At 35.2% G+C, this 12,580-nt stretch overlaps 2 protein-coding genes across 8 annotated transcripts in view; both read left to right on the forward strand.

The window, feature by feature from the left end:
- The window catches only part of LOC147078961 (uncharacterized), a 799,973-nt gene that overhangs the window by 636,042 nt on the left and 151,351 nt on the right, over positions 1-12,580 (forward strand). The gene's annotated exons all lie outside the window — the stretch shown is intronic.
- The window catches only part of LOC147078981 (uncharacterized), a 228,723-nt gene that overhangs the window by 143,936 nt on the left and 72,207 nt on the right, over positions 1-12,580 (forward strand). For all 7 annotated transcript variants that reach the window (XM_085952109.1, XM_085952101.1, XM_085952095.1 and 4 more), the window contains one exon: positions 8,999-9,180. In XM_085952109.1, coding sequence (XP_085808235.1) covers positions 8,999-9,180 — 182 coding nt within the window. The remainder of the gene's footprint in view (positions 1-8,998; positions 9,181-12,580) is intronic.

Consider the following 12,580-nt stretch of genomic DNA (forward strand, 5'->3'; position numbering starts at 1 on the left):
ACAGTCCTCGTCGAATAAATACACGCCAAAGATATAGTGTGGAACGTAAAAAAACCCGCCATATTCAATGGCGATCACGCTGTTCTTCAGTTAGCCAACTTTTGACCCAGTGTTTTCGTTTACGGCGAGTCCTGACCGCCTGAGCCAGTTGAAATATAGCCATACTCGCTACAATAAATTAGTCTTTGGATTATTCGATTTCGATATTCGAATTACTCAATTGGTTTGGAGATTCAAGCTCGCCCAGTTATTCATGATGTAAATTAACAATAAGTATACAAACTTTCTATAAATGTCAAACGGCCGCATAAATTTTAACAGATCTGATGCTCGCTAGGTTTGACAGCTGACAGCTCAGTTTTGTTGACGTAAAATTGCGCGGGAATGCGTTCAGTGTAGCCAACAATCTAAGAAATATCTAGTTTTCACTCAACCTATATTTTTAATAATAGCAACAATAGTATTATTTTAACCAATCAAATCAAGGACCAATGAGATTGAATCGTTGCGTGTAATTGCAAATAGCTAGCGACGACGGTTGGCGTCGATCGTTGGATCGGGTTGGGTCTGTGCGTCTGCCAATGGAATATGGCCTTTAAACACGCGCGAAATCAACCAAGCTTTAAATAATATGAAACACGGACTTGGCGCTTTTTGTGATAAATCAAGACTTAAAATATTTTTTTTCGTAGGGTTATGTCGCATTTTGGAATTTATAGATCAATACATATTGTGTAAAATTATACAAAGAATACGTGCGTATTTTCTTCTCGATTTTGATCAAATGTGGACTTATCGCTTTTTGGAATTAGACGCCTCATTTATTCCTGATACTTTGGGTGCATGAAAATAACTCCTATTATATATAACCCCTCAATTTTGAGCCTATCTTATTAAGTATTTATAAGCAGCATATTGAATGTCTAAAAATGCATTTGATAAAGATTTGTTTTATCACACCATTGTTTTTATCAATTTAAACGACTGGACTTTATCGCTCATTATGTCAAACTTCTTTCTGACGGATATTGTTTTTTAGGTATCCACTTTTACGTAATACGTAATATTAATCAAGTTTGTTTTTATACATAATCGAAATAGCTTTTCAATTCAGTTTTAACTCAAGCTTAAAGAAATACGCATCGATTGCATTAAATCACTCTATCAAATCAGATTGTTAACAAGTTATTGTCTAAAACATAATCTATACTATATTATTCTTAGAAGCCGGTTTAAACATAAGAAGTTGATCCCGCCATTCCATAACACTCCGCGGGCACAGGGTTTATTTAATGTTAATTACGGGTGTTACAAAACATCGTCTGTAAACATCTAGGTACTATAAATTTGGAATAACATGTTACAGATAATACGTATCTGTAAGCCGCAGCTTTTTACTGCGTGTAATGTGGACATAAAACTATTAACAGAATGTAAGTAATATATTACACTAGTATGATTCAACGTACTAGTGAATGGTGGGTTTATCGTCAGGTCGCTGCCCTTCGCGGCAGTCGCGGTGATGAGGTCTTACGGAGTACACCAGACAAAGGATGCAAGTATGACGCTTCGTCTCCCATATGTGGGACAGAGTCATTATTCGTGGCTTGTTGCCATGCAGACTGCAGAGATAATCAGTTGCAGTGTGTGTAGTTTATTTATAACTGCACTATCTTCATACCGTGCACTGTCATGATGATTGATTAAGTCACATGTAGTTAAATTCAAACACACATTAGATTGATTTATACATTGACTCGCTTGGAGTCGTAACTCACATTTTGAAAGTGATTCTATATGTATTAATCTATATACAGAAAAATAGTTGGGTATCAAAAGTCACTTTAAATCATCTGAAAATCGTTTACAAAGTTCACTGTTGGTGTCATAAATCAAAAGAATAATGTAAGTTTTGTCACTAAGGCCTTTCCAACCAATCAGTGAGCTCTATTTCTTATAGTATGATGTATGTCTGCAGGCCTGCAGCGTAGGGGTATTATATATATTTTTCAAAAATAATGTAAATCGACTCACCCAATAATTTTCTTCTAATTACAAAAAATAGTACTCTGGTGGTTTTTTGTGTAGTTCAAAACTTGATTTTTGGAATATGATTATGAGTTATGATTCTAAGCGACTCAATTGTGTTCAAGAGATTAATCTGAAAAGATTTAATTTAATATTTTTATCTTAGTAGTTAGACCTTAAGAGCGGAATGCACAATCTAAGATTTCGTTCCTAAGAATAAGTCGCCGAAAAGCATGACTTAACTATAGACAATCCTGAGTATAGAGTTAAGGAATCCTTAACCATAGACTACTTTTGTTATGAACACGCCCCCTTCTGTATTACCATTTACCACTGACAGCTGCTGTCAAAATAAATTCGCATGTCTATAACACAGTCCATACACTCAAATTCATTTAACAATGTATCTCAATATGGATATTGATAGTGTTAATTCGTTTGGCATGTACTTGCAGAATATTATTTTATTTTTATACGCCAGCACGCAGAAATACAAAATACCAGATGAAGAATGACACTTGATGCTAGTGTTACCATGTTAAAAAAAAATCTTGTGGTGCCTGTGTAATCACGTATAATGACTTATAACGGAAACATAAGAGTATTATAATTAAATATTAATATGTATGTATAGTTATTGCATTTATAAAATGCAGTTGTCATATTTTTGTCATCGTTTAATAATTATAAAATAATTTACCTAATTTACCTAAGGAGAATTTTTAAATATGGTATTATTTTCAATAAAAATGATCTTAACTAAGGACAGTGTTTCTGCATAGTGTTTTCTGCTAAGGAAATTTTAGTTATGACAAATGTTTCTGCATTCCGCTCTAACACTCGAGCCGAAACGCAGAATAACTGAGCAATATCGTGTAACCCTTGGCTTTGGGCTCTGAAGACGTGACTATAAAATAAATATAAACTCACACATGCTTTCGTTTCATGTGTTGCCATGCAAAATAAATTGAATTTTTAATTTAAATAATTTTAATTGAATGACGTAAATTGCGGGAAATATAAAATATGTAACACTGAGTATTAAAATGTAGATACTATAATAATGAGAGGGGACTGCAGAAGCTAAACGTAAATAACGGGGAAATTTGAGTTCCAGGGACGTAAAATCGGGGGTTACTCTGTATAATAATTAATTTAGTTTATAATTCGTACTTCAGACAAATCGAATCGTAACCTGAATCCATCTACAGTAAGGTTGTGAGATATTCTCTCAGTGATAGATAGGCTCAGAAAATTAGAGTAGTGCAGCTTGGTTTAGGAAAATGCATGCTGGACATATTCCACATGAATAAAAAAGTAACGATTGCATTGGGAAATAAAGAAAAGTGTGCTATAGGTACCTACATTGTAGACAACAATTATTACAATAAAATTTGCGTTGTATCTTACATGAAAATTGGCATAATACATCATTTAAAGAAGAGAAAATCGCTGAATAGTGAATACATGTAGTCATCTAATGGTACCCAAAAAGTAGAACTAAATGTTAGGTAAGATAGTCAAATTATGCTGGAATTACGTGGAGATGACAAACACACAAATGAGATGAATGGACTCAGCTTAGATACACGTTCATCCAGCAATGGATTAATGCTGAGTGATATAAGATGACATACCTACGTCTTAATTATTTTTGGTGCTAGTATTATTTATCCCATGCATGTCCAAGTGTCGATCGCGCCATAGGCACACAGGAATCGATTCGTAAACAGTCAGTTGTAATATAATGCGATTTAATTAAGATTAGAAGGGGATGCATTAACCATTCCTATTTTATATCATTAAACAGCTTTCGTTAAAGTTGTTTTTAATTAACTATAAGGAAGCCCGCGTGGCCGCGTCTTTTTACTTGATTCGTATTGCATTACTCACGGCTTGACGCAAGAGTGCGATAAAGAGAAAATTTGAATCGGATTTGAGTCGGATAGATCCAAGGATAATATCCATACAGCCGAAAGAAAAGGAGTCTCTAAAAATCTTCTGAACCCTCTCCTCCACAAGGCCGTACTTCAACCGATGCGAGGCCCAGACAATAAGCTCACTCCCAAGTCTGCTCCTAACGAAGGTGTTATAAAGACTTTTTAATACCGTAACATCCGTAAGTTTCGGTAAGTACGCAAGACGAAGCCTAACATTTGTATCGCCTTTTAATTTGAATGGTATCCATATGACCAAAAACCTCAGTTTATTGTCAAACGTAATGCCAAGATCCCATACAGGTAATATTCGCGAGATAACTGTGCCATGTATCGAATACTGGAAAAAAATCGTCACGCAGTAGGCCAAAAGAAAACCAAAACTATAATTTTCACGCCGAATAGAAAGTCGACTACATTTATTTCATTGTGGTAGTGAAAGAAGACTATTTTAATTATCCGCAGTCAAATATAATACGTTTGTTTAAGTTCAGCAATGACAGCGAGAGAGTGTGATAGATCACTGCCAGTTTGATACTGGATACATATATATATAATATATGTCCCATTCCTAATGTGGAGATATAAATTACTGAAGTAAACTGACTAGTCAATAATAAACTTTCAAAGCCGAGAATAGGAAAATCCGTCGCATAACGTGGAAGATATACAATGCAATTTCACGCTGTTTCTATAAATAAATGTTTATCACACGAGAAAGAGTAAGTTCTATTTCGTTTATAGACCAATAAAAGTCGAATAAATTTCCGGAATGCGGTGAAATAAAGGCAGTCATTTGACTTGGGAAGCCGTTCGGGACGATTAACATCAAGCCTCTGTATTCATGGGCGAGTATAAAGCCTCTTGAATGCTTATGTAATTAGATAATTTGAATATTGCAACTCGTTATAATAACTTTGTGATTACAGCAAAGTATGATTATGATAATTTTCTGTAGGGTATTTAAGATAAACGGAAAGAGAAGTTTTTAGTTGAAAACATTACTTACTTAAGTATATAATAAAATAAACTTCCGTGCCTTCTCTTGTATGGAAAATGCATAATAATTTTGAATACTTAGTATCTACTTAATACCTATCATAATTCTAAAAAGCCCGTGGTGGGTCTTGGCATCCTAAAGCCGTCTTCCCTAGTCCCGTATATTAGACAGGTTATATAATACATTGTTGGTAATTCGTGCCAGTGTTGCCAACTGTCGTGGAAAAAAACTTGTACGAAAACAAGCTATTTAGCAGGAAAAAACGCTAGATTTTATGAAAGAACGAAGTCAATACCTTTGCTTTCACGTATCGAAAAAATGTCGATAGGTACGTGTAAAAACCACACATTTTAACAGAAATATATTTCAAAATTCACAACGAAATACCTATATTGTGTCAACGGCGTTCAAGTATCGTTTCATGTCAGAAGACGAGAGCTTCTTTCATGTAGGACATACATAGAACATATCTTTTAGATGAATAATTATAGTTAAATTATTCTTTTATGTACCTACACGGAGATTCGAAACAATATACAAAAAAAATAAATAATTCATGCAATTGTTTCATCGTGTTTTATTTCTCACTAAAATAGGTACCGACCCTAAGGGGGGACATGCTCAGCGTAGGTCAAAATGGAGCTTTTATTCTATTTTCAAAGTATGATCCTGGACACTCCTTAAACGTTGCAGATAATCTATTTATATAATTTTGAAGCCTTATCATCCTTTATATTTATTTTAAACATTTGATGACTGCATAAAGTATTTTTATTACATAAAATAGTATTCTTTTAAACCTCTCGCTCTAATGTTTTAGAATATAGTCATATTTCAGTACATAACTGTGCAGTGGTGTTAAAAATACTTTATGCAGTCATAAAATCTTTAAAATAAATATAAAGGATAATAAGGCTTCAAATTTATATAAATAGATTATCTACAACGTTTAAGGAATGTCCAGGATCATGCTTTGAAAATAGAATAAAAGCTCCATTTTGACCTACGCTGAGCACGTCCGCCCTTTAGTATCCGATAGTCAGAAATTTGATGCGCATGAAAATAAATAAACTAAATACTTAGACTAAAACTATACTTAGTGCAATTACTATGATTATAGTATGGTTGGCAACACTGATCCCACTATGTCAGTGAACTTCTAAACGTTGTTGAGTTGTCGAGTCCTGTCCTTACCTGTTGATACTGGTTTTTTAGGCCAAAGGATTTAGATTTTTACCTGTGATACACATACGATTTATAATGTGTGATTCATTACATCGGAATGAGCGTATAGATGCACCAATAACGATTTATATGCGTGAATTTTGTGGTTTCCTTATAAAATTCACGGAAACTCTTTTGTTGTCTGTTTTAGGCGACTAGCTACGAGTATTATTGTTTATATTAGTAAAAGCCGCTTAATCGACTAGAGGAAAATCAACAATAATATTTTAAAAGTCTAAAAGACGACATAACTGAAGTCAACACCATTTAATAAAATTGTACCTATTTACTGTATTTTTTTTCATTGTAAGTTCTAAGTTATAACATAAGATCGGAATGCAGAAACATTTGTCATAACTAAAATTGCCTTAGCAGAAAACACTATGCAGAAACATTGTCCTTAGTTAAGATCAATTCTATTGAAAATAATACCATATTTAAAAATTCTCTTTCCTATAGTTTAGTTAAATTATTTTATAATTGTTAAACGATGACAAAAATATGACAACTGCATTTTATAAATGCAATAACTATAAATACATATTAATATTTAATTATAATACTATTATGTTTCCGTTATAAGTCATTATACGTGATTCCACAGGCACCGCAAGATATTTTTTTAACATGGTAACACTAGCGTCAAATGTCATTCTATCATCTGGCATCTTGTATTTCGGCGCGCTGGCGTATAAAAGTAAAATAATATTCTGCAAGTACATGCCAAACGAATTAACACTATCAATATCCATATTGAGATACATTGTTAAATGAATTTGAGTGTATGGACTGTTTTATAGACATGCGAATTTATTTTGACAGCAGCTGTCAGTGGTAAATCGTAATACAGAAGGGGGCGTGTTCATAACAAAAGTATTCTATGGCTAAGTATTCCCTAACTCTATACTCAGGATTGTCTATAGTTAAGTCATGCTTTTGGGCGACTTATCCTTAGGATCGAAATCTTAGATTGTGCATTCCGCTCTAACTCAATAACTACTGAACCAATGTGGTGTTATGGAATAATATTATGTTTAGTAATTAATGTATTACTAAAGGCTCATTATAGCTACCTTCAAAGGAGCATCAAAACTAGCCAGTAAAGGCAGTAACAAAATGTAGGTATGTTAAGAAATAGAAAATAAATAGTTATGATATCCGGGAGGCGAAGGCTGGACCATCTGTCTGCCGGAGCTCCCGTGATGTTTGTCGATCTCTATAAATGCCGTATCATTAAATATTTTATAAAACTGCCGATGTGAATAATGAATAACTAAGATTAAATAGTGTCAAACAGTATTTTGATTTAGAGTTCATTATTGCCGCGGTAGTTGGCATCAGTGGCACACTCAGGATTTAATATTGGGGGAAGCCCAAGGAGGAGAATGTAAATTAGTCCCATAGGCTCCTTTTTCTTCACAGCCTAATTTCTCGTTTATCGGTCTTTTGTCTATATTGAAGTTAATCCCTCCAAACCAAAACCCGCCACGCACCGCACCCGGTCTTAATCGGGCGTATCACGTGGCCCTACATTGGCAGATGCATTGATGTGAAGCATCTAGTTAAGTTTTAGGCCGGGAATGCCCTAGGAGGAGATACCCAGGACTAAGGTTGCTACGCTCAGAGTGAGCTCTGACTGAGTTTAAAGTTACTTTCTAATGCAAAGTGCCGGGGAGAGAAGAGCACAGGGAAATTATGAAAATAAAAATGATTCTAGTGTATATAAAACAAAATAATGAAGCTAATCATACGGACAGCAAAAATTATGTGAAAAGATCTTCACGCCCGCAGTAAGACGCCGCAATTGGCACCTACACCATGGTCCCCACATCCTGAAACGGGCCCTCAGGCTAGGATATTTGGCGGGCCCCCTACCAACCGCTAAGATTAAAGGCAGTGTGATTGTGTTTTAGTTCAAATTAAGGGTACTTATACAGTGAATTATTGGCGATTTTTAATACATCTATTTTAATAATGGAGCTGTTGAGTATCGACACATAATAATAAAAAAATATATTGCACAATTATATAATTTAACATATTCATGGCCATTAAGTATAATAGCGTCACAGGCGACTTTTTTTTACTATTAAAGCTAATTTATGATGTGTGTTTATCTTCACTTATCTGGTCAACCCGACACGCCGGGCCCTCTACAGCCCGGGCCCCCAGGCTAGAGCCCTGTCAGCCCTCCCCAGCAATGACCTACACCACTCCGGAATTCGGGTGGACACCGAGAATTTTTTGACAGTTCCATTAGCGATAGGGTTTCTAAAAAAACCCGACATTAGTGTTTCGAAATTTTTGTTTTAGAAATTAAAATCTAAGAAATTTTTCTAAAAAGTGTGCTGGAGAATTACTAATCATTTTTTTGACGTATTTTTATTTGTCTAAGCCCAAAGGTATAGTTTATTGGCTTTCAATTTCAATGTTTAAAATCATTGTTTGGGGGGTGCCAGGACCCCTTGGCCCACCCTGGGTGCGCCACTGGTTGGCATGCGGTGCTCCCTCCACCTTGGCGTTGCCGTGTTGGGCTAAGACTTCCCGATGAAGCCGTTACCTAACAGTGGAGGAAACTTACACAGTTACATGTTACAGACTACATTTCTAATACCAACTTTCTTCTCCCGATGCTTCAAATGTGGAGTCTCCATACAACCTTCATTCCATATTTCGTTTGTTCCCTTATAACTGACAAAACTACTACACAAATATTCTTAGATGGGCATGTACATTACTATACTCGAGATCGTGTATATTTATGTAATTTTAATGCATATGTACTTATCTTGTATTTTCTTTTTTCCAGTGGCGGCGGTGGGGGCGGCGGAGGCGGAGGCCGCGCATGTTGTCCGGCGCCACTGGCGCGACTGCGCGTCGAAAAGATCGAAGGGGGCTTGTTGGTCGCCGGAGTCGTTGTGGCTGCCAATTGCCAGTTGGTTCTTCCAGTCTTCGGATTCCTATTCCTACTCGTGGGATGTGTGCTGACAGGTTAGTTGATTTACATAACCTAATTACTATTTAAGTATTTAAATTGCGTATTTATGCGCAAAGCCCACAGAAGGCGGCGTGAGCGCCAATTTTGCGAGAACTCAACAAAAATCCAATGTAAACGAATACTGCTGGCTTGGTGATACGGACTACGGTAATCATTTGTCAATAATAAAGTAATTTATTGCCACTTGATGCTCAATTAAACAATGACCCCTCTGTCTCCAATATCCGTTTTGTTATTTGTACTATCGATCTGAAATCTTCACCAATTCAGCCAACGTGGTTGTTTTCCAGATAATAAGTATACAAAATATGCCGCTAATCTACATAATTAACAGCAAACAATTTCCCGACATCGCTTCTAAACCGCGAAATGCGTTGGTCGGTCTCCAGCTGTGTGAAATTTAATATGATCAATAGATATAACAAATAAATACTATTTAAATTAATAAATTTAATTGAATTCCAAAGAATGATTGCATTCCACTTTTAAACACTTATTAAAACCACTGAAATATTTGTAGCTACAGAAAACACTGTACATATGTAAGTTTTCAAGTAATCAGGCCACAAATGTCAACGTGAATGGTGTTCTAAATTTTCCGACCTTCGTATACTTATATCAAAACAAGTCTTGGCAAAGAAAATCATTTTTTAATTGCATCAGACACTCAGCAGACAGATTCACATTTTTATTGAGATTTTATTAGAAACATTGACTGTGTTCTAATATTGTAATAATATTTTGATTTTGAATTTCGAGCTACGTAACATTTTTTTTTGATAATGAATAGTGTTCTTATTTTGAAATTTTAAAATGATAAGTCATTCCACGCGTTCCTGAGTAATAATTTTCTACAGACACCTTGAATGTTCGACTGTCCAGCGGAACACATTACCAACGCCACCGCGAAATATCTCGACATTTTTTCAAGTAGGTATCTTTCTTTCCTAGCAGGCGTGCATACAAAAAAAGGATGGAGGAGGTCCATTTAAGAAAAAATATTCGTAATTTTTATTTTTGGCCGGGTGCGACTCACTACGTACTTAATTAGGAAAATTCACGGATTGTCAGTGATATTGACATCCAACCTTGATACCTCCACTTCAGGCCCCCTCATTTTATCTGGTACATTTATTATATTACCCAGACATTCCACGTTTCGATGCGCTAAGTACTTTTCTTGCAGCCATTAGCGTTTGACGGTGTAGTTATTTATCTACGAGTCACTGCGACTGGTCGCACCCACAAGTGCTTACCACGCTTTTAAATAAAATATTTTCCTTTTAATATCAGCACAAGTACGTATGTCAATAATTTATGTTTTTTTTTCAATCCTGGGGGTGGGGGTCCGGACGTGTGGACCCCGTGTGTGGGCGCATATTTTTGAGCATTTATTATGCTAATTTTCGGTGAGAATTTTACAATCTGGCAAGCTATATTGCTCACTACATTGAAAAGTTTACACAATTCTACCGCCAACCGTCAAAACGCAAAGGTAAATGGCAACCAAGTTATAAATGAATTTTCACATCACCACATCATTAACTTATTTATGTGTAAAACAGATTAATACTTCTAACGTATAACTAACTGCTTTGTAAGCAAAATTGATCCCAACAAAATTCAAAGCTTTGATCAGAGAGGAACGGAGACAATACTTGGATTCGACTATCCAACGAAAGATACCAAGTTAGTGTTTTTCTTTTCAAATCTAGCATTTTTCACTAGTCGCATAGCATGCATCTGGTATCTTAAGCGCGAACCAAATTGAGGTGCATGTCGCGGACTATCCATGAGCATGATGCTCCCATCCCGTAGCACATTTTGAACCTTTAAACGAATATTGTCAGTGGGCAAAATCTGGCGAAATCACTAATACAACAATGAGGTCACCTCGCGTTGAGCTGCACTGCTTCGACACCTGCATGGCGTTTTGAACGTTTTTATCATATTCATATATCACTTTTCGAATGTCATGTCAAAATCATTTTATTGTTTTTAGCTGTTGGCACTATTTATTTTCGCTAAGAATGTTGTCTATTATCTATGGATGTCAATCCGCAAGTATTTTAACGTACGCACACTGTTAAAATGAATTGAAATTAACATGAATAATTAATAATAATTCAAATTACTAATACATTATAGTAGGCACTCTTCATCGGTGTCATTCTTCAGTGAATTTACTGAGATGGTGAAGGTTCAAAATATTTTGCAAAATGACGAAACCATTGACTAAATTTGTCGCCGCGACTGCGTGACAGTAGGCGACATGCACCTCAATTTGATTTGCGCTTTAGAGTTAAATCTAGTGTTTCCAATCGTGATTAATTTTAAAGCTTTCATAAAGCTTTTTTTTGCAAAAATATATAACCATGCGTTTTCACGTAAATTTTATGTCCCTCCTACACTTTTAGTCTATTACTCTTAGGTACCAGTTTTTCTTGAGAGAAAATTTTTTGATATCACTTTTGACTTTTTTCTTTAATGACAAAATATAGCATAGCTTTCTAGCATTTTCTTTTCGCATCCTTTTAACTTCGTTTGTCACACTTTCGTCAACACAAATTCCATCTATTCGCTGTGTATAAATGTTGTAGTTATGTTTTTTCAAAACATCGTATCTAATTTGAGTATTTTTATTTAGATTTATCTGTCCTCCTTAGATAAAAGATTCTGCAGTATTAAAGCATTAATATAACTTTTCATACCAACCACTCTCAATCCACTACTGGAAATGGATAGAAATGGGCTTTTCCTGCAATCTCCACCCCTCACCGGTTTTAGTCTTCAGTTTCCATATAACCCGTTTAACTAATTATCCAGTTATGTTCCCCGGGGGAGACAGGTCATATAGGGCGACTCATTGTAAAAGGCGACAAATAAAGGAACTAATGCTATCATTACAACCTTTTGATATCAATGGCGGTTTTACATAAAAAAGTTGCTTCATTAAAAATTACCGACATCATAGTTTAAAAAATCATAAAAGGGCTTCCAAACTTATCAGTGCCTCATACGTATCTAAAACCACCGCTTTTTGAGAGTAGGTTCAGTGGAAATTCTCCAATCCTCAGTAGATGATGACATATTTACGCCAATTTTTTTAAAGATCTTTTCTTATGTTTGTATTTAAGGTACATAGTCAATAAGTCTCCTAAGGGTAGCACTTTGCCCTGAGATGTCACCGTAATTATCTAATAAATACAGGTCTTTATTTATTTTAATAACATAACGCAGTATACCAAGATGCATGTTGAGTAAATACGCAGAGATCGAAAAATAAATAATTTGCGAAATATGTGTCCAATCTCAAAATACAGATGGATAGGAGACATTGCATTAATAACTCATCATCGTCAGACTAATTGCATCATTCAGTGTTAGCTTATA

Source organism: Rhyacophila brunnea, unplaced genomic scaffold (genome assembly GCF_057557595.1).
Source record: "Rhyacophila brunnea isolate RB1 unplaced genomic scaffold, BYU_Rbru_1.0 scaffold_10, whole genome shotgun sequence".
NCBI classification, from domain to species: domain Eukaryota; kingdom Metazoa; phylum Arthropoda; class Insecta; order Trichoptera; family Rhyacophilidae; genus Rhyacophila; species Rhyacophila brunnea.